Source organism: Peromyscus californicus, unplaced genomic scaffold, assembly GCF_007827085.1.
Source record: "Peromyscus californicus insignis strain IS unplaced genomic scaffold, ASM782708v3 Scaffold_24__1_contigs__length_46423439, whole genome shotgun sequence".
NCBI classification, from domain to species: domain Eukaryota; kingdom Metazoa; phylum Chordata; class Mammalia; order Rodentia; family Cricetidae; genus Peromyscus; species Peromyscus californicus.
In genome coordinates this window covers 31,729,147-31,752,749 of record NW_026294535.1, presented here as the reverse complement: position 1 = coordinate 31,752,749, position 23,603 = coordinate 31,729,147, and the positions used below count along the sequence as shown (strand labels likewise).

The following is a 23,603-nucleotide window of genomic DNA, read 5'->3' as shown; positions in this document are numbered from 1 at the left end:
ATATATTACAGCTTTTCACTTGGTATTTTTATGTGACTCATGACTGAGAATGAGTGGGTCTCTGACTTTTGTACCTGCTCTTGGGACTCTTTTCCTCCTGTTGGGTTGCCGTGTCCAACTTTGATATGAAAGGACTTGCTTTATCTTACATTTTATTTTGTCACATTTGGTTGTTATTTCTTAGAAGCCTGTTCTTTTCTAATGAGAGATAGAAAGGGAGTGGATCTAGAAGGGAAGGGAAGCAGGAAGGAACTGGGAGGAGTAGAGGGAACAGAAACTATAATCAGGATATATTTTATGAGAAAAGACTCTCTTTTCAATAAAAGGATAAAAATTCAAAAAAAAGAAAGAAAAACGAAAATTTTAAAACACAAAATTTGGAAGAGAGAAAAAGAACTGTCACATGGTGGTGGTTTGTAGATTGCGACAAGCTCTTGTTAATTAAATTGAGTAAAATACTGAGCAATAGAGAAGAGCAGATATACTATCAATGGAAATATGTAAATCAATAATGAAAGCCAGTACTTCAAGGCCAGGTCTTGTTTCAGAGCTGGGGAGGTAAGAATCAGGTCAAAGAGAAATGCCACCTCAGCGATTTGTGATGTGTTCCACATTCAAAAGAATATCTGAAACAAATATGGAAAACAACATTTGAAAGAATTATTTGCGACAATGACAATGTTGTATTTGTGTCTGTACTTTTCTATGTGTTTGGAATCCATATATGTGGAAGTTTTTAATGCTTTATTTCTTTAAAGCCAGAGTTGAATGGAGAATCTTTGGGATGGAAGTGATGAAAGTTTTTCAAGACTTTAATATGTGACTATTCCTGGAATTCATTGCCCTCAGAGAGCCCAGTGCTCACATTGTTCATTTTTACTTCATATAGTCTCTCAAAGAACTACCTCCTGAGTGTAGCTTGCTCTAGCTTTTGACATTTCTAATGCACTCCTTAAATTTATGTTTCTGTTGAGAACTTACCACAGCTTAAGGTTGCTTGGATTTTCTTTCCGTGTTACTCATCTTTTTATTACTAGAACAGAAACTCTATAACAGAAATTCTGTTTGGTTCACTCTGCACCCCCAGCACCAGGAGGGAAGCCTGGTATGGAGGAGTCTTTCAGTATTTGTTTAGTAAGTTAGAGAAATGTCTGAAGTTAGAATCTCAAGAGGAAAAAGGAGGCCAGCATCTCTAGAAGTTGCAGAGGAGATGGTTGAGTTGGCAGAGTGTGATGGTCTCACTAGATGCACAGATCTAGAGGAGACCTTATACCTAAGAGGCACCACCAGGCAGTTGGGATTGGAGATGAAAGGGCAGATGAACTAGACTAAATTGAAACTGAATTCAAACAAGCACCTAGTCTTACAATCACAAATAGTTAGACTTGGCTGTCATTTCTACTCAAGGAATTTGAGTGGTTATAGGACTGAGAGCTTAATAAAGAAATTTCCTAAATCTTTTTTTTCTCTCTTTGCTTTAAAAACAAAGCAAAACCAAACAAAAGCAAAGCATCCAATTCGGTATACTACAAAAATTCCCTGTCTCAGAAAGGGATTAAATACTTCTGTGCTATCTATGGGTTGTGACAGGAGCAAATGACTTTTTCTGATTCCCAGACATTGGATCTGACTCTTGTTGGTGATTGTTTACTGTTTAGGAGAAAGAAAGACTAGTGCTTAAAGTTAAAAATAAAAGCAGTCTTGTTGAATGTATCTTCATTGAAGACCAATGTTGGAAGAGATTTAAGTAATAACTGTAGAAATTAGACATTATTTTTCAAATTTGTCAGGCTATTATTACTGTGTTATCACATGATATATAATATTTTTCAAAACTTTTAAGAAATAGTAGTGATATACATAAACATATATGGGTGTCTTTAATGCTTTATTTCTTTATTATATATGTCTATGCATATGTTTGTAAATACGTTTATATGTGTTTATATACATACACAGAGCTTCCAGAGCCAGAACTGGCATGTATATGCTGTCTAGGACTCTAAAAATTTCAGTGAATATCCCACATGGTCCTGAGTCATATGTGGTAAAACAACACTTAGGGAAAAGCCTTATAGATAGCACTAATTTTTATGCACTCACCTTTCTGTTTATGTGTCTACCAGTTTTGTGCAACAATATGCTTGGAAGTACCATAGCTAAATAATGCAGGTGTGTCAAAGTTAGCAGATTGAAAGCTGTGAAGAATTACGTCTATGGCACAGAAGCATATAAACATAAAATGTACTCCCAGAAGATGCAGAAAATTCAATACACGGTGGCGTATTAACTGCCAGGAAGACAAAACATTATAATAGATTAGTGTCCTGTTGTAGCTGTCATAAATTGCCACAAATTTAGTGGCTTTAATGTAAAGCTACTCTTCTTCTTTCCCTCTTCTGAAAGTTAGAGATCCCAAAGTAGCTCAAAGGGCTGGTTTCTTTGGAAGCTTTGAGGGTGATCTGGTCTCTCATCTTCCTAGCTGCAGTCCCAGCACCCAATGTTTATTACTCCTCCGTCTATCCTTGGATCTTTACATTTCTTTTCTGTTTTGTTATATGTTACCTGCTAAGCATCCTCTGACTCCCTCTTAGGAACCTGCATGGGTAACCTAGAACATAGTCCATGTTAAGGACTCATAATTTAATCACAACTGCAAAGCCTCTCCCACATAAGGTCATGTTCACGTGTTCCATAGGCTAGGGCATAGGATGTTGCTAGCTCTGGGGGTTGTTTTCGGTCTACCACATATATTTAGAAGCAAATGCCAATAAAAATACAACTATTAAAAAAAAAACCTCTTTGCTTGAAGTACCCATAAATGACTTAAGTTCTACAGTGAACTGGAAAATACCATCCTTAGTAGATAAATGTAAAGTGAGTTAGGAGCAGAGACAAGAGCTTGCCACAGTACTAATTTTCTTGCCTGAAGCAAAGTATAGTGGGGAGGTAAAATGACTCTGTTATAGCTGTGTTTTAGTTCAAAAATGGATAAGGACCTTCAGAGCTTATTGCCATACGATGTCAGTCAGCTGTATGCCTTCACTCCCTACCAGGAGTAAAGTACTGTGGCAGACGCAGAAAGGAGTGAATACATTGGCTGGAGGCTCATAAAACTTAACTATGACAGAAGGACAAAGTAACATGCTTTAAATGTAGATAGCCTCTTCATCTATACTATAAGGGCCACTGGACCTAAAAGGAGTCCCGCGGTGGATAGCAAACCAGTGTCAGGATTCTCAGCAGGTGTTTTTCTCTCCAATCTTTAATAAAATTCTATAAAGGAGAAAAAATAAGAAATATGTAGGTACAAGCTACTCAAGCCATATTATCAGCCACAATACCCTGGGTTCTCTTTAAAACTGCATTTGGTCTGGAATACGATTTAGTATGAGGCTGGTCTTCAACTTCATTAAAGATGTTTTTGTGATTGTTTTTGTACTCTGTGACTCTGTGACATGGATGACAAAGGGGGACTCACTGAGGGTTTCTGGTGTTTCTTTCTGATTATCCCTTCTCAACTGATAGGTTTTCAAGTAGTTGTGATTTTAATAGTAGCATGTATCTGATTCTAAGTATTGTGATTTTACTCCTTACCAATCCTAATTTCCAAATCCTCCCTGTTCTCAGAATTTGCTCCTTGACTAGGGTGAGGATGAGGTGATGGACACAGGATGTTGGCAGCTTTTCCATTCTCACTATAAATGCCCCAGAATAAAACTTCTCTTGTAATATTAAAATTTCTGTTCAATGGCCTCTGTCTCTGAGGATACTTTAATTATTCTGCTGGTGCAATAATCTCCCTTCACGGTTTTCCACCATGGCACTGTCTTAGATTCTAAATTAACTCTCAGCTTCCTAAAGCAAGCAGATTTATATTCTATACTTCATGTCATGGGCAGTCTCAGTTTCCCACCTCCAGGACCTTTAGGACCTTCTGCACCCCGGTTGGCTCTTGTTCTCTCTTCTTCCCACCCCCAATTTCATGTTTTTTGGCCTTCACACTTGGGCACTGGTTCTCCACTTCAGAGTTTTGTGTGTATCTATTCCCATTAGAAATAAACATTATCTTTGGAATTGTAAGTAACACTAAAGTTGCAGACATTTAGTTTTTTTGTTCACCACATCCTCTTCTCTTTGTATCAATATATATTTTTCTTCTAAGAGCCCAATTGCTGACATTTCCCTGTGGCTGGCTCTATTTTACTGATTCATAGGAAGAAAAACCAATGTGCAACTGTATTCATATACATGAACAGTTCAGCTCTATTGGCTGAGAATTTAGCAACAACATATTGTTTTGTAATTATTAGTGGAAGGTACTGTTTCTTTAGTTAAGTGAAAGAAAAGTTAATTTGTTTTTATTGTAATGATACTTTAAGACTGTGAAATAATTACCAGGCCTTGCAAAGTTCCCAGTGTACTCTTGTGATATATATATATATATATATATATATATATATATATATATATATATATGAATGAAATAAATGTGGCAAATCCAAAGCTTTATTTAACTTAAAATACCGAATTTCAAATGTCACATTAGAGAAAATGCTATTTTCTTTAACAGGTGTGCTGCTATTGTAAATAGGATTTCCTTTCTCTTGGCTGTTTGATGTAATGATACAGTGTTCCTCATAATTACACAGCAAGTACCATAATTCATTTCTTAGTACAACGAATAATTAAACAGGCTAGAAAAAAAATCTGTGGACAGAGATTTAGTTTCACTGTCTTCTACAGCAACTCAGCAATACGAAATCTTCCCAAATTCTTTACCTACGAAGTCAGAATTTATTGCTAACGCTGTACTCATTCCACAGGTGAATTTTGTGAAGATAAATTTTAAAAAGTCAGGGAAGTTTTGTAAATTATTAGGAGACAGTGTCTAAATTTATTTAGTGGAAGATTTCAGCGTGTTTCTGACAACTATGTTCATTCTTACATTTTTTTTGCTGTATATTTCTGTTGTGTATATATATTTACTTTCTTTGGGACTCTCTAATATGATAAAATGTAGACTTTTATATGTAAGTGTCTAAATAATTGATTGCCCGTCTTCACTTCTGTGATGTGCAGTCTGAGTTCCACTGAATCACCTGTTCTTTGCAGAGGGTTTCTCTGATGAGATGGTGTAAATTAGAAGCCCATTGTGACCTGATGTCATAAGACCTCGTTCCACATCTCCTCACTGTGGCACAAGTTCCCTGAGACAAGAGATCTTGTCTTGTTTATTTACCTTTAGGCACTCATCACATGAAGAGTTGCCTGACAGTCAACAGATGCTTATTAAATATTAGTTATCAAATATGTAGAACCCTATCACGATCTCCTTAAACAGTACCTATTGCTCTTATTCTAAATTACACAACTATCAGAGAATCAGTTTGAATACTATATCTGAAGTTCTTTTCTATGTGATTCTGTTCCGAAGACTATTCCACCCTCGTAGTGTCAAAATTAATATGACACACCAATCTCTCAGGCATACTATAATAAACAGGTTATGATCAATTGTTACCTCTGGCAGGCACTTTGAACAGGGACCCAGGGAAGCTAACCGACTCCCACAAGTTGGTAAAAGTTGGCCGTGAGAAATAGTAAGCTCCAACTCTCATGTGCCAATCCTAGTGTGATGTCTTTTTTTTTTGGAATCTCAACATCCATAGAGTTGGGTTCATATTTGTTGTGGGTAGAAGTTCTATAGTGGACAGATAAAGCCTGGAAAGCAATTTACATTTCCAGAGCCGCACTCTTATCAGAGAATGTCAGAAAATGCAAATAAGCAGGTGTAATAAAATTATATTTCATTGCTTTTAAGTGATAACTGTGTTTTCATGAAGATTCAGTTTCCATGTCATGATTAAGTTGAGCCTAGTCAGTTTCAAAGGTGCAAACAACTGGGATGCTCTCCCCTCGGTAGGAAGGGAATTATCTCCAAATTCACTCCATTAACCACACAGGAATCACTCAGTTTGTGAACTACTTTGGCTGTTTCCCCTGATCCTTCAACTGGATCTCACTTGTTTCTGCAGGGCCCTGGTGTGAGCAACCAGAATACAGATTAGGTGAATCATTGTTCTTAAGTGAGAATGTGAAGACAATTGGCTTTACTTGGTAACTAAAGGGCTTGTTCAAGAGCGTTAGGATCAATTGAATGCATCCATCCATTTCTTTGCATCCTTATTGCCTCTCTTCAGTTCTAACTTCTACCACCTTTTACCTGGACTTCTATAGTAACCTATTTCCTTACACTTCTATTCTCTTCTAATCTATCATCTTTTCTGATGTCAATGCAGTCACTCCCAAATCTCATTCTGATAATGGCATTCTGTGGCTCAAATCTTCAAGTCACTGGCCTACACCCACAGTATTAAAGTCTTATTTTGCAACATGGCTTACAGGCACTCCTATAACACGGCTTGCAATTTCTCTTTACTTGTCCAATTTATCACTCTGCATCTCCTCACTTTTCTAATCCGCCTCTCTGCATGCAATCTTAAGTAGTCTGCTATATAATATCTCTGTTTATTTGCTTTGTGATCTTTCTCAGAACTAGATTTATCACTTTCTTGCTTAAAATCTTCCTTTACATCTCTGTATCTATTATAATAAAACACCTATATTTAGCAGTTCCTTTGAGATCACATACTATTTGGTCACCATTGTTGTTTTATGATGCTTTGATCTGGTGGGTTGACAAGATGTCCCAGTGGGTAAAGATAGTTGCCCCTAGATCTGATGACTTGAAATCAATCCACAGGACCTGCATGGTGGAAAGAGAGACTTGACTCTCAAAAGATATCGTCTCACATTCACACACATACTATAACCATGCACCCTCCAACAAATAAATAAGTAAATAAATAGATAAATAAACAATGTGATACTTTGGTCTGGGATATTACACACGCTCCCATTTTGTAGCTTACTACATCTAGCCGTTTTTTCATCTCCAAATCCATCTATTAATAAATTGCAAGTGCAAAGTCACTTTTGCAGGCAAGGATTAGGACTCAAACACTATTATCTGGAGAATTATCCTGCCTGCCACAGAAGATCAAATAGAGCCGAAGATGATCAAATAGAACCACACTTGTGGAATGATATATCAGCCTCAGGAGAGCATGGTTATCTGAGCTTGTGTTCATATTCTTAAAATAACATGGCTCAGTTCTGGATAAGAGCTCTTACTACATCTAGTTTTAATGTTTTTTTTCTTTTTTAAATAAAAGATTTATTTACTTTACTTTGAGTGTATGAATGTTTTTCTGCATGGATGCATGTGTACCAGGTCTGTTTCTGATACCTAAGGAGGGCAGAAGAAGGCTTTGGAATTCCTGGGACTGCAGTTACAGATGATTGTGGGCTTCTCTGCATATGCTGGGAAACAAACCTGGGTCCTCTACATGAATAGCAAATGCACTTAACTGTTTAGCCATCTCCCCAATGTCCCAGATTTATTTTTTTAAGTTTTAGTTAAAACATATGTTCTTCTGAGACATATGTCCTATTTCTCAGGATCTGTATATACCTGTAAAATTAAATTCTTTGGTTCACTCATTTACTAAAGGCTTATATACCTTGCACTTCATACAGAATGTTTCTACCTAAAAACATAACATTTTCACATGGTTAGATAGAGTAGACTAAATTCTTTGCCCCCACTCAAGTTATATTCATGGAAAGAAAGCAGAAAGAAGTAAAATGGATAATAAAAATACATGCTTTGTTGAATGGTAGTATCTCAGGCTAAATAAATTGTGGATAGGGTTAGACAGTACTAGGGCAGCATGAGGGTTTCTCAGAGTGTGTGATACTTGGGCAGCTATCTGAAGATGGTGAGGGCATGAGTTGTGGAGATATTCATGGGCATGAAGGGAGAATTCAAAAGCCTTGAGTTTGGTATGAGCAGCAGCAAAGCAGTAGAAATAAAAGCCAGAGAGCTAAAAAATAATCAGATGTGTATATAATTTTGGGGTCTTAAAAAGCAAAACAAAAAAGCAAAACAAACAAACAAAAAAAACCCCCAACCCTTAGGATTACTCTGAATGAGATGTAAAGATGGCGAATAGCAGATGAATAACATGATTTGACTCTCATGTTTCAGAGAGATTTTGATTACTGTGTTGAGAACAATAAGAAAGAAATAGCTGGGCCCGGAGTGGTAGCAGTGGGGTAGTGAGGAGAGCAGGGTTCTAGGTGTCTCTTTAAGGCAGAGGCAATAGGATATGCTGGGATGCGAGGGAGAGATGAAAGCAAGGATGATACTGACATGCTGGGTACAGACAGCTGGATAGAAGTGCAATTAACTGAGATGAGGAAGGTTTGGGAGGAGCAGCTGTGTGGACGGATCAGCAGGAGTTCACTTTTAGAATTTGAAGTCTGAGATTCCAAGTGCAGATGTCAAGTAGAAGATGTTTAATGATTCTGGAAGCCCAACATTATTTGGTAAGTCATCAGTTTGGAAGTCGTACTTAAAACCACCAAGCTAGATGTTATAACTAAGTGACCGAGTGTAAACACAGAAGGAAAGAGGTCTGTGGATTGAAACAAGGATGAAACGGTTTCAAGGACCTTAAATAATCAACTAAATGTAAATTCTGTGGATGGGTTGAGCACTGGATTAGAGGTTGGATTTGCCACCATGTGTTATTACTGATCCTATTGAGAACAGTTGTAGTTCTAGTCGGAACAAAAGTTGTTGTTTTCCTGAGTGTGAGGGAGACAAGAAACAGGGAGTGTAGATAGATGCCTTGCTTAAACCTGTTGTATCTCAGGTGGTGGCATGCCCCTTATTCTTTAAAGTGTTCTGGCTAAGATGTTAACTCACACATTCTTTCCATGAGAATTCTAACTGGAAGATCTATACAGAATTCAAAAGAAAATAAACAAGCATAGGAAGTTGGTTGTGGTGGCACATATATACAATCCCAGCACTTTGGAGACTTAGGCAGGAAGATCAGGAGCTGGAGCCCGCCAATCCTACATTGAAAGTCCTCGTCTGAAAGAAAATAAAACAAAGCAAAAACAAATAACAGCAACAAAAACTATAAGAAAGAATACAGAGTATTTGTTTACATCATGAAAGCAAAAGTTGATGATATGGAGATAAAGGGGATGCTTTGGGAATGGTGTCTTTGGAAAGATGAGGGGATAAGATATAGAGGGTTTAGCTTCGTGTGTCTGTTGAGTGGAAAGACAGAATGTGCAGTGCTCTATTTCTTGGGTTGTATTTTTGTTGGTGATTTATTTGTTTGTTTTCCACACACTGTGAACCTCTTAAGAGCAGTAAGTATAAATGTCTTGTTCATTTTGTAGCAGGGGTTTTATTGTTCTATTTCGATTCCCTAGTACAATGCCTGACACAGAGCAGGCATGCAATAAATGTCTGCACTGGAAAATGAAGATGTTGGGTTAAGCATGTGTCCGTTTTGTCTTTGCATTCAAGCTGGATTATTTCCATCAAATCTTGACAACCAGATTGATTTAATTGTGTTTCTCTTGCTTGTGCTCTACAGAATGCTCGAGTAACTGGGAAAGTTGATTGACAGACATGATTGTGTTTCTACTCAAATCAACTGTGCTGCCTAAATGCTAAGTCAGTGACCCTTGTTATGTCGTGTTGCGGTTTCCCTGCTATGGATTGAGTATCAATCTACCAGTTAGTTACCATGGACTTTCTGCAAACCTCATCTTTCCTCAGTGTTCCTCAAACAAAATCTGCTGTTTGTAGTTTATTGTTCATACGGCACCTATCACTACCTGTCATTCACTTCCCCTAATTACTGAGAAAGTCCTTGAGAATGGTCATGACACATGCATTGCTTTTTGTCTTCTGTTTTGTGGCTCTTTTGGTTAGGTGGACAGCATGTGTTTCCGAGTATGAAATGAAAAATGCTTCATCTTGGATCTGGTACAAAAAAAAGTATCAAAGGAACAGTTTTATGGTTGAATTAGTGCGTAACGGACAATTACCAATGGTCTCTGGTGGATGCTGCCAGGGCACAGGCTGTATCTTCTTTCTCATTGGGTGTGTTCAGCACCCATCTCTGCTTGCTTACTTTATATCCCTTTATCCTGCTTCCCTCCCTACCTTGTAAGCCATCTCTGCCTATGAGTGCCTTTAAAGTTAGCATTCATTTATTTACTTAGTTTCAAAATTTATTAATGTTTTATTATTTTTTGAGAATTTCTTATAACATATTTTGATTGAATTCACCTCAGTTTCTCCCTTAAATTCCTCCCTGATCCACCCCCATTTCTATATCTCTGCAATTTCATGTCTTTTTTTTAAAGTTTAATAACACATCTGTCCATAGCTCCTCATGAACCCCTTGCCATTCCATTCTGGAATGTTGCCTGGTTTGATCTTGTACAGGCAACCTTGCCTTCTGTGAGTTCATGAGTACAGTGATTCTCTCATGTGTTGAAGAGACTCTTTGGAGAGCTTTTATTCCTAAATCAAAAGGGTACTCATCCTCTCCGAGGACATTTTGTTTTGAGAACTTTGTATTAGGCATTGCATATTTGCAAAGATTTGAGGTCATGGCAGGGTAATTACTACCTCTCGGAGTGGCAGGTTCTACTGCTGCTGTATGTAGATGGTCCTGTCCTGGTAGCTTTTGGTGTTATACCATTCCAGTCAAGACTGTTGATGACTATCAGTTAAATTTGTCATTTGATTTTGCTGACAGGGAGTAAGTAGTTTACAATTTGAGCAAACAATTGCCATTTAACTTAGCAGATACTTTATTGAATTACATGTCTTCCTAACATGAAAACAGAATGTATTTTCCTTGTATCAACCCTATACCTTTTGACTGTACATCTTTTTTTCTCTCTTAGGCAAGAATAATAGAGACTTAATTGTATTATAACTGAATACAGCTTTTTTGTTTTCTTGTTGAAAATATCCATTTGGTATATTGAGTAAACCACTTATTTTTTTTGTAGTGATTTAAAAAGGACACAGACTCCCTTGTTTGTAAAATGGAATTGGGAGTAATGTGTTTTAGAATTGAAAAGCACTTCAGCAACTAGCTGGTGGCCAACAGCATCACTTTATAAATAAGACCCAAAGAGGTTAAATGATTTATTCAATATCCCCTAGCTTTGTTAGTGTCAGAGTAGGACTAAAATCCAACTCCCATGCTGCTATCCTTTCTACGGCTGCATGAAATGCATACCTCTTATTCAAAGAATTGATATGAGGATTAGGGACCACATCTGTGAAAAACAGATTTAGCCTTTGGAAGGCAAGATGCTGGATAGCTTTATGAAAACTAATCTCATTTTAGCCTTTTCTATATGATTGTTAGCTTTGTTCAGTTTTATGTTTCTCACTTTGGGACTTCTTTATTTTGGCCAAGGACTAGATCATTTATGATGCTTGTTTTAAGAATCAATAATAAATGCTCAGATTGTCTTAAAAATATGAATTACATCAGCTAGTTTTGAATCTAGGAACAGGTGCAGACAGCCTTCCAGAGTGGTGGTTGCTTATGCACATGAAAAGTTTTCTGTTCTTATGCTGTATATTTGGAATAAAGGCAGTTGATTTCAAAAGAACAAAAATTAGAAAAAGGAAGCATAAGTAAGATACACACACACACACACACACACACACACACACACACACACACACACACACACGTGTGCATGCAAACATATATTTTTCCAATCTGGTAATTCTTCCAAACCTTGATGCAGCATGTCTTAACAGACCATGAGTTTTCTCTCTTGCTGAGCCAGGGATCCATTATACTAATCCACCATGCCCTCATATCTCTAGCAAGCACATGTAAGTGATAACTTAGAATATTTATTTTGACGCAAGGTGTATAAATCTTCTCTATGTCATCCTGGAAAGTGAGGAAATTGTGACTTTGCTCAACTTGGCTACGTCGATTGTTTAAATTTGGCTCTTTCTCCACAGTGTGTTTTGATATATAAACAAGAACCCTGTTTAATTTTATACTATCCAAAGTGATTTGTGCAGATTCATATGTGCAAGGAAAATAAAACTCAAGTACCAAAAGGCTAAAGTAACTTTTATATATATTTTTAATTAGGTCCGATTATATGCAAGACCTGATGCTATCAGAAGAGGATCCGGGGACTATGCTCTCCACATTACAAAGAGATTAATAGAATTTTATGAAGACTACTTTAAAGTGCCCTATTCTTTGCCAAAACTAGGTAAGATTTCTTGGTTATTTTATTGGAAGGACTCCTGGAAAGTGGAATTTCTTCTTCATCATTAGTTAAAGCATCCAGCAGCATAAAAATTCAATGGTTTATATTTTTAGAGATGAGGAGCACAAAAATAAATTCTTCTGAAGAGGTAAAATAAGATTAACGCTCTGGAGTTTTGCCAGTAAGTGCTCATGGGAGCTAAGGAAGGCATTATGTGAGTCAGAATCCCAAAAAATAACCCAAATAGCTACAATTTGTTAAATACTTCCTATGGAAGGGTGCTTGCCAAAAATCAAGTTTAATCACTACAACGACCATGTGGATAGATGCAATTAGAGCACATTCCATATAAGGGGATTGAAGGTGTTTCTCAGTAATGAGACAGGCAAGTCTTTATGACTCTCAGAACTGGTCAATATTGTACACAGGGCTGACATGGATTGCCTCTCTCTCTCCAAATTGTTAAATGTCAGATCTTAATGAATTGGCTTTCCTTTAGATTATTTTTTATGATTGTATTTGTAGTACACAGTTAAGCTAATAAAAAAGTGACAGAAGAGAAACCTGGTAATAATGGAAATTGTTATAATAATGGAATGTTCTTGTACGTATTCTTTTTGCAGAGCGAATGTGTTCAGTAATTGTTGGTCCTGTGAATAAATGCATTAATGTATTATTCTAATCTGAATGAGGCTGCGCTTTTGGCAGGAAGTGAGCTAGAATGTTCCAGGACATTATAAAGGGTGCATATATGCATTAGAAATGTTCAAGTTACTTTCCCTTTTCAGAAACTTGGTTTATATGTGACATCACAACAGTCCTTTGTTCCCCACTCACCCCTCTCTTGTAAATTTTCTTCCCAAGTGTATTTTCTTTTTGTCAGAATCCACATAAGATGCATTTTTTTGTTGTTGTTGAGAAGAATAAAGTGTTTATTTGATCAAAAATGTTAGTTTGAACCACAGGATCACCTCCCCGGAGAACTGGGCCTATTTCATTAAAGTCTCTGCCTGCTGTGTAGCATTATTGGTCATACAATGAGTAGTTCAGAAAGTAGATAGAATAGCTGGCATCATCATCTCTGGCCATGACATTCCATTTTAATGAACTGTATTGCAAAACGGCAAGATCTTTTGGAAATATTCACTCTTCACATTGATAGACAAAGTTTTATTTCAAATAGGCTCTGTACCCCTTCCTTTTTTACATCTATATCCCTTTTAGAGTCTGTTTCACAGAGATCTCACTGGTAGTCACCCAAGGCAGAAAAGACTGCCTGACCTTGTTTGCATGGGAGGTGCTGCTGTTCTCTGTACCAGGTACCTGGGAACTTCCCAGTTTGACCCTAATGTAGAATTCACAAGTGCTTACGTTGCAAGTTCAGCAGGAGAAATAAAATGTGGGTCTTTCCCTGTCCCCTTCAGACCAGTAATTAGCAGAGGAACTCAATTTATAACTTCAGGGGGTTCCATGTAACTGTCAGCTTGCCGCAGGATTCATTCCTGCTCCTCCGTTTCACTCACAATTGAACCATGCAGGCTTTCGTCTGCAGGAAAAAAAGCTTTATTCACCATTACTATTACTTGTTAAGCTACCTTATGGTGTATATAATTGTATGATTTGACTTCTCGCAGCATAGTCCTTTTTATATATCCAGGGGAGTTACCACAGCTCAGGGTGCTTTATGGAATTTCTTGTAAAGGTCTACTTATTCCATATGTCTGTAGATGTGTATGCTAATGGATTTTTAAGTATGCTCTCTAAATACACATTACATAAAAATCCCTAGTCACAAAATCATTTTTTGACAAATCCTTACCTTCCATCATATATTATGAATTTTACTTTAAGTAAATTTTATATTCACTAGCTCAGCCTTTGTTAATGATGCCTGTAGATGTATTCTAGATTTTAACTCAGACTGCTTTGACTCTTCAGGTTTATCAAATTGTTTGCAAGGCTCTTTCTACCATTCTTTCCTTCCCTCATACATTCTATAGGCATTTAGTAAGAGCCTGCTGAAGTCATTTTTTCATATGATGAAAATACTGTGGTGACTAAAATAGGGAAAAATCCTGTCTCTCCTAGAGATTTCATTCTACGAGGTGAAGACAGACAGTAAGCCAATTAGTAACAAATACAGCTTATCAGTTGGAGATAATCATTTAAACAGCTGTGACACCCCCCAGTGATCCTAGCACTAAAGAGGCTGAAGCAGGAGGATGACAAGTTTGAAGTCTGCTGGGTTCTGTTGTGACACCTGGTTTAAATCAATCAATCAGTCAAACAATCAATCAATCAATTGTAATAAATAACTAGAATAGAAGGTTAGGAAGCATGTGAGGGCTAGATGTGGCATGTGTGAGAGACTGAGGCTTTTAAAAATTAATTATAGTTTTTAATGTGGAAGTATTTATTTGGAAGAGTTTAGATATCACCTCAAGAGAATGAAAAAGTGAGCCCAGTGGAAACCATGGGACATGAGTACTTATTAAAGGAACAAAGTGACTAGAGTTTGAACTCAGATCTTAATGGTGTGTTTGAAGACTGGCAAAGAGGCAGTCATGCCTGGAAGAGAGCGCGTAGAGGGGTAGGCATTCTGTCTGAGTGGAAGGGGATCAGAGATAACGCAAAACCAGAAGACCCACTCTTCTGAGAGTCCAAGCAGACCTAGAACACACCATGTAGCCCAGAGAGTCCCTAAACTCACAACAATCCTCCTCCTCAATATCCCAAGTCCTAGGGTTGCAGGCATAAGCCACTATACCAGACTTAGCTCTTCTTTTATAAGAAGCCATTTTGCTCTGATTGACTTCTGAATATATAATTTCTGAACTTCTCTCTTATGTTCTGTTTCATTTATAATGCTGAACAGCTTAACTTCATTGACTGTGGCTTACCTCATGCTAACTTCTAAGGATTTGAGTTTTCACCCCAAATAGCCTATGGCGAGAGTTCCTTGAGAGAAATTCTAGTGCTTCCTGTTAGGTTAGGGTGCTAACTGATTATCTTTGATTGACAAAGCTGTTTCTTTATCATTTTAAGTCAACATAAGTGACAGAGTACTCAGCATGATTTATTTTTAGATCTCTAAATTGGGTTATTAAAACCATTTGTATGAATGCGTAGAGTTACTACTTCTTGGTATTGAGCTATACAATAGAATAGAGTATACTTGCTATAATACAACAAGACATTCTATATCTATACAGCCTATTTCCATGAGCACCTGGGCTGTTTTATATGTAGTACAAAGAACATTGTAGACATATATGGAATTGGGTTATCTTTCATATTACATACAAAGCACATTGACAGCAGAACAACAGCAACTATGTTTGTGTTTATGAAATGTAAGTTACTCTTAAGAGCTGTGTACATTTTTACCTATCTATTTATCGCCATGGCCTGTTGAAATAGTATCCACTACTTCTTAATTTTCCAGATGATGAAATTTAGGGATTTGGTAAGTGAATAATGTGAAGAGATCATACAGATAATAATTAATGGATTAGGAGTTCAAATTCAGAATTCCGTTCAAAGCCAATTTTAAAACTTTTGACAACTCAGAGGTTAAAGCACGGATCACTTTAACAAAGTGGATTATTGGACGATTAGTGGAATAATATTAACTATTTTTGTTAATTTCTTACTGCTAAAGTAATAATACCTAGATCCATTGTATAAAAAGTAGAAAGGAAAGCTATCATCAACATGAAGATGTATCTAACTATTGCCAACGCGTTTTCATCATAGATGTTTATAAGTTGATTAGCTGTCAGATAAAATGATGGGCACAATATTTTGTTACTCACCCCATTTAGGTTTCAATTAATTATGGCAGATTGTCTTCAGTTTCCCTTTGCTGCTGCTCTGTAATTTGTAGATCGATGTTTTGTAAAGGCGTTCGCTTGATTGCTTCTTTTCAGGACACAGCACGTTTACTTTTATGGGGAATTCATTACCTGCCTGGCATGGTGTTGTGATCATAGAGGGGGCACAGATGTTTTGTCACAACAATTTCTGCCCTCAAGGAGATTGTGGGTATGTTGAGGAAAGAATACAGTATTTCCAGGGATGAATGAATAGATACCCATACCCACAAAATATATAATATAACCAAACACTTTAGTCTTATAGGATAATATTTAATACCACATTAAATGAAGAGTGTGAGTTCTCTGCTGTAGACATGAAATGTACTTAGAGAGAACCCTCATCTTTTTGTGAATCCAGAGAAGAGTGGCAGGAAAGAAAGGGGAGAGATCATCTTGAGGATTGTGTAAGACAGGAGCCCATGTATACCTGGAACTCTATGAATCATACCAATGAGTCCACAATTTTCTAGAATGGAATATATAAGTAGAAGGATAAATTTTCTTATTAGAGTTTGAGAATAAGCGACACTGGTTTGGATGATAGATTTTTGTTTAAGCAATAATAGATATACCTGGTTTTTCTGTTTTTGCATGTATGTGTATGAATATGTGTGTGTGTGTGTGTGTGTGTGTGTGTGTGTGTGTGTGTGTGTGTGTGCGCATGCACAGTGGTAATGCATGTGGAGGGCAGAGAACAAGCTCAGGCATCTTTCTTCAGTAACTGTGCACTTTGAGTTTGAGGCACAGGGCTTGCCTAATGATTCACTCCTATTGAAACATTGTTTTTATTAAATTATTTCATCTCTAGTGCTTCATTTACTCAGGAGCTTGAGGCTCATCGGTTTAGGTAGGCCAGCCAGCAAGCCCCAGGGATCTACCTGTCTCTACCTCTCCAGCACTCTGAGTACAAGGACGTCACCCACCACAGCTAGCTTTCGTGGGTTCTAGGTTTCTAGTTCAGATCTTCCTGTTGGACGGCAGCCATTTTGCCTACTGAGCTGCCTTTCCAGCCTGGACATATCTTTTTAATTGCAGTGTTGATGAGAGTTTCAATGATGATCTGCTACTTGCAAGGACTGAAACCTCATGAAGTATTTCATGATGTAGTGGAACACAAACACACACACACACACACACACACACACACACACACACACACACACATGCAACAATTTGAAATATATTAACAGTATATGTTATTAAGTTTTCATTTTTTTTGTATAGACTACTAAGCATTTTACCTCTTGTGTCATTTGTTTTTAAGTGGTGAATAAAGTTGTGTTTAATTTGATATTATAACATTATAATACCATTTTATATTAATTGTAAGTCTCATGGTTTGAGATTTATTTTGATATTTATAAAAGTATGACTTTTCTTTCCTTACCTTTTAAAAAAGCAAATAATTAGTATAATGCATATATTAGTTGAAGTCCTTATGCAATGTTGCCTTTTAAGATTAAATCTTAGGCTTCATTGTGTGGAATATGAATTTACTCTCAAAATGATTCCTTCAGTCAGAATTCCTCTAAGAATTCTGTCAAGAGAGATAGGAGTTTAATTAAAGGTGGGAAAGAAAGAGATTATTTTGAGAATTGTGTAGGAGAGGAACCTTGGACTCTATGAATCACATTGATGGAGTCAATATTTTTTTCTACAATGGGATAGATGGCATATTGTAACTGCTCAATTTTGTGGTTTCTGAGGGGGATCTATTGTGGGTCCTTTGTGGGCTTTGGTGATTAGAGGCTTTGGTACAACAGAGCCTTGCTTTTTACTCTAGCAAGTCCTAGTGGGAACTAAGTCTTCAAGCGGCTACCCTGCCCTCTTTAAAAGTAAGAAACGTAGTCTATATTTTATGACGGTAATTTATTTTGGAAAAGCTCATGACCTAGTGATTTTTCTTGTAAACCAGAAGGATAGTTATAATTTCTTTCAATAAGAAATGTCTTATATGTTTCTAACCCCATTCTGACAACCATTTGTGCGAAAGCAACACCAAATCCTATTAAAATAGACACAGTTATTCCAACATTTAACAGTTATTTTAGCACGATTTAACAAGGCATTTTATTCCTTCATTAATTATTCTATAATATGGTCATTTAACTGCTCTTGTTAAGCTATTTTGTAGCTATTACGTGCTGTATACTTTCAGGGCTACACTAACAACCAGAACTTATATATGATACTCACTATTTATGATATTTAACCACTAATAAAAAAATAAACGAAATACTAAAGATGAAAGAAATCAATGAAAACAATGAATTTCAGTGGGAATGATGCACAAGATTATTACACTATAAACAAGCAAGCCATAACAGTAAGTGGAGGATTTAATGTAATACAAACTAAGTGTAAGGCTGAGTTAACTAATTAATTCAGCAGGCATTTATTGAGTAGTTACTATAAACATTGGACTCCGCAATGGTAACAAGTTGTCACATCTTCCACTAAAAACTTCAAATCTAATTTTTAAAAGTTCTCAAAATGATTTTGCTGACTTGACAGTGTTATTACATATTCTATTTGCTTGATGCCTTCCCCACTTCTTCCTTAGTTTCAAGAATTTCAGACATTCACAACCTTGGGATTTCTCCTAAGCCTATATTTACTAACTCAACCAGGTTCTCACTTAAGGCATATTTACGATGTGGCCTCCAACACATTGTTTTACTTATCTGAGCAGAGATATTTGGCTCTTAGATTAGGAGATGACTTGCCAGTGATTACACATTTTGATTAATGCATAACCCCCCTACCTTACACTCTACTCTCCCACCCAGATGACCAGGAGTAAGAGACATTCGTCTAGCAGAGATGGGCCCTCCTTTTGTGTATCTGTGTCATTCTCTCTTCTCATCTGCTCGAAGACATCAATTCTTCAGTTCTCTGCACAGTTCAGTTTTCCCTCTTTCGTAGTTCTTTATCTATCAGCATTAAAAGTGTGGTGCTGTTTTCTCAACTCCACTAACTACATGTCCACTTACTGTGGCTACAGATCCATCTCTTTCCTTCCTTCTACAGCTAAACTGCTTTGAAAGGATTGTCGACATGCACGGGCTCTGATTTCTCTTCTTCTTGTCTTTCTTGAATGGCCTCTGCATCAGCCTTTTGCCCTCAATCCTGCACTAAAACTTCCCGAGTTCACTAATGCTTCCACCCTGTAAACCCCACCATCAGCTTTTAGTCTCCATCTTCAGCAGATTCTGACACAATTGTTCTTCCCAACTCCTTGAGATGCGACTTCACTTTTTCATTTTGTCTATCTTTCAGGACAACACATTTTTCTTTATTCTGTTCTCATCCTACTCCTTTTCCCCTTTAGATCTTTCTAGTTGCTTGTGTGCTTCGGGAATCAACTTTCGTATCTCTTGTCTTTGTTACTCACTCTTGTGGAATGTCTTTTGTTGTCCCATCCAGTCTTCCCAACAATAAACATGATCTGCTGATGGTGGTGATTTGTAGGTTTACATCTCAGACTTGTTCACTTGAGTTTAACTTTTCCTTTCTACACTAGGTGGCACAGGGAAGAAAGCAGAGTCAACATAAAGTGCTGTTTTCCTTTTGTTTTCATAGATGGTCAACATGGATGACTTCTGCTCCCCCTCCCCCAACTTGTTACACAGGTATTTCTCCCTACCAATAGGCAAGCAATCAGTTCTGTAGTAGTAGGCTTCTCTGGGCCCAGCACCCTCGAAGGGCCTCCTAGTGTTTAGCTGTCCCGAGGTCCTATCCATTTATGTTTCTGTATGGCGTTCATTGCATGAGTATATTTGAGTTCTGTCTGGATAACCATATATAAATGTGACTGGGCAAAAGAAGGGGTCTGTTCTAATGCTAATAGACTGTCTAGAGAAACCCAGTGAGGACTCTCTGATTAATTTCTTTGGGGCTTTTGTGTATTCCACTCCTTCCTACACATAGTGGTACTAGAGCCCTTCTGAATGAAGGTCTTTTTAATCTATTATCAGATAAAGTAGGACGCAGAACTTTTTAATGGTTTGCCCCAAGACCAAAATGGGGGATGGAATTACATTTTCTATGGCTTGCCTTGGGAAAGAGAACTATTTGTTATGACTGTCTTGGGAAGGGAGTTATGAGCAGGGAACCATGGAAAGCCATGCACACACACACACACACACACACACACACACACACACACACACACATACACACACACACATACCATAGTATTGCAGATATGCACTGAGTATAAAAAATTAATATGCTTAGTGTGAACTCCATACTTTAAGCCACTTTGAAAACAACTTGGATCAGTCTTTTATTCCCACTCATCTAAACTCAGTAAGTCCACATGATTCCACGTTTCTAAACTTTATGATCTGCTCTTTTCTCACCAATTTTTTTCAGTTACTCCTCTTATTCTAGCCTTCATGTTCTCAAGCTGATGTCCTCAGTTCAACCCATGGGAGGCTGAGGCAGGGGGATTGTGAGTTGGGGCTAGCCTGGTCTACTTAGTGAGAACTTAACCCAAACAAAGCAACAACTAGAAGAAACAATGTTCACCATGAATAAAATATTGTTAAATGGTATAAGAACATGGTGGCTGAATTTACAAATAGCGTTTGATGTATAATTGCTCACTTTAACCATGTCCAGCTTTATGATGGCACAAAAAGGACTATGCTTCCAGCAGAAACCATACTTTGAATGTTTATCTTGTCCTGGACTAACTATATGGCTTGATATTCTTGAGTCTCTAGAAAGCAGTTCTGAGACACAAACCTAGTCAGGCATGTAACCGTGAGGGTAGACAGCTACTGCTCCCATGTTCTGTAGGTTAGCAGTATTAAATGCTCCTTCCATCTGTGATAGGCTAACTGGGTTATTATACCATCTTAAGCCAGAGAGCATCTGTACAGACTTCCCACAATGAGTGTTAGAGTTATCTGGCAATGCCACTTGGCCAATCAACATCCTAATGACTCATCTTGCTCAAAGAATAGAACTGTTGACTAGAACTGTTGACTTCTTTGGCCTGGAATAGCCTTTGTAATATGGCCCTCCCTGACACCTAAGCTTCATCTCCTATTTCTCTGTAGTTCAGTTTCTGTTTTTACTACTTGATTCTTGATTTTTGATTCAACACACCAAACATTCTCCAACCAAAGGACTTTGTCCTTGTTCTTCTTTCAGGTTTGAAGATTTGTCCTACAGATATGTACACAGCTAAAGTGCCCTCTTTTGAGATGAGATATGATCTATCTATCTATCTATCTATCTATCTATCTATCTATCTATCTATCTATCTAGGAGATATCTATCTATCTATCTATCTATCTATCTATCTATCTATCTATCTGTCTGTCTATCTGTCTATAACCATGGTGACCACTTCCCATCTCTCCTCTATACTTCAACATTTTTCACTAGCACTCCCTAACTTCACCCAGAATGCATTTTATTTGTGTATAAATTATTTTCTTTACTAACTATATCTGATCTCTTCCTTCCCTCTCTCTTGGAATGAAGTCTTTATGAGAACAGACTATTTTTTAATGTATTTATTGATCTAATTCATTTGCCTGGAACTGTGCCTTTTCCAAAGTAGGCAACAAATCAATGCTTATACTTGAATGTATGAATGCCCACTTCTTTCCATTTCAACCATCTTCACCATAGAGAATAGGAGGAAAGAAAAGAGAACTCTTTGTCTCATAAAGTAAATGCAATATGATTTTTAGCTTATTCAACAAACAATAGAAGTGATATGCCCTATAGAATACTTCCTTTTGGTAAATACAAGTGGAAATGATACAATATGGCTTAGCTATAGTTGTTGCCATGGTTTTTTTTTATTAAGAATCTATATAAATAAATTGTTAGCCCAAAATGGATGACCTCATGCATTTAGAAGTAATGACCATTTGGCTTTATGATCATATTCTAATAAGGACATTATTAAAAAGCTGAACTTTGAATTGAGGATGTTTTGTAATCTAAAATAACCATCTACTCATCCATCAGCTTTTCCTCATTGTTCTTTAAAATGAAAATAATACTTAAACATGAATTTGATATATATTTGTTGAGTGCCTATTATATAATAAACACCATTCTACTTGGTACAGGAAAATTATTATTAGTAGTTAACATGAGAGATAGCAGTCTTCAATTGGGCTTACACATTAGTGGGAATAAAGGAGGATGTGTACACACTTATATTTATAGTTATGGCTAGAGATTGATAACTGTGATAGAGAAAGAAGACCAGAGAAGAAATTGATGTGTTGGTAGGAGAGGAGATTTCCGTTTTATGTACGAGGATGACAAGGGATGTCTTGGTGAAATAATGATACTTGTGTCAATATATGAAAAAGAGACAACTTAAGAAGGAAGGTGTCTGGCTTATGGAGAAGCAGCAAGGAGACCAGTATGAATGAAACACAGTGGCTAAAGATAACACAGGATGAATCTTTTAGGTAACCAGCAAGAAGCTGAAGGATCTTGTTGAATGACCATTGAAAGATGTGCATTTTCATATTGAGCAAATGTATTGTCCTTGGGAGGCCATAACAAAATGCCATAGATTGGATGCCTCAATTATTAGAACCATATTTTTCAAGTGTTTATATAAAAGTAAAAATTTAAAACAGGTTGCCAGGGTGGCTATGCTCTGCTTGGGGCTTCCTTTCTGAGTTACTGATGGCCCCCTTCTTTTTGATGCTTTCACGTGGCCAAGAGAAAGCAAATACTCTGACTCTCATCGTGTGGGTCCTACTTTCAAGACTTCATCTAAGTGTTATGCTTGCCCCAGGCACATTTCCTAATACCATCATATGGATTTAGGCATTCAATATTGGGGTCTGATAGGTGTGCATGTATACACACCCAGGATAGGGCATTCTGTTAGGTATAATCCAGAGTAACATTGCTTAGGCAATCACATTGGCTGCCTCATGCAGAAAAGATTGTTGAGAGAACAAGAGAAGAGTGAATCTTATGTACCAAACCAAGGAATAACCCTGTTTTGAATCCGACTGGCAGTGGTTAAGAAATGAGCAGATTCTGTATATATTTTGAAAGGAGAGCCAAGATGAGTTTCTGTGTTACAATGGAACTTGAAATCTTGAGGTTTGTTCCTCCCAAACTATAGTTTTTGAAGACATGGCAAGCTTGTAGTAGAAGTTTTCCTGTGTCTTGCCCGGTCCTGCAGCTGTTCAGACTCAAGTAAACATACAGAGGCTTATGTCAATCACAAATTGAATGGCCAATGGCTCAGGTTCTCAATAGCTAGCTCTTACATCTTAAATTAACCCATTTCTATACATCTATACTTTGCCACGTGGCTTGTGGCTTACTGGTACTTTACGTCTTTCTTCTCATTGCGGCAGCTAGAAGCATCTCCCCTCTCTCTTTTCTTCCTCTCTCTCCAGTTAGAATGTCCTACCTAACCTTATTCTGCCTCACCATTGGCCAAACAGCTTTATTTATCAACCAGTCAGAGCAACACATATTCACAGCATACAGAATGACATCCCCATCATTTCCCTTTTA

General features: G+C 37.2%; 1 protein-coding gene across 1 annotated transcript in view; it reads left to right on the top strand.

Moving 5' to 3' along the window:
- Trhde (thyrotropin releasing hormone degrading enzyme) overlaps positions 1–23,603 on the top strand; it is a 396,564-nt gene that overhangs the window by 101,369 nt on the left and 271,592 nt on the right. The window contains exon 3 of the mRNA XM_052753383.1: positions 12,078–12,204. Within this exon, the coding sequence (XP_052609343.1) occupies positions 12,078–12,204 (127 nt within the window). The remainder of the gene's footprint in view (positions 1–12,077; positions 12,205–23,603) is intronic.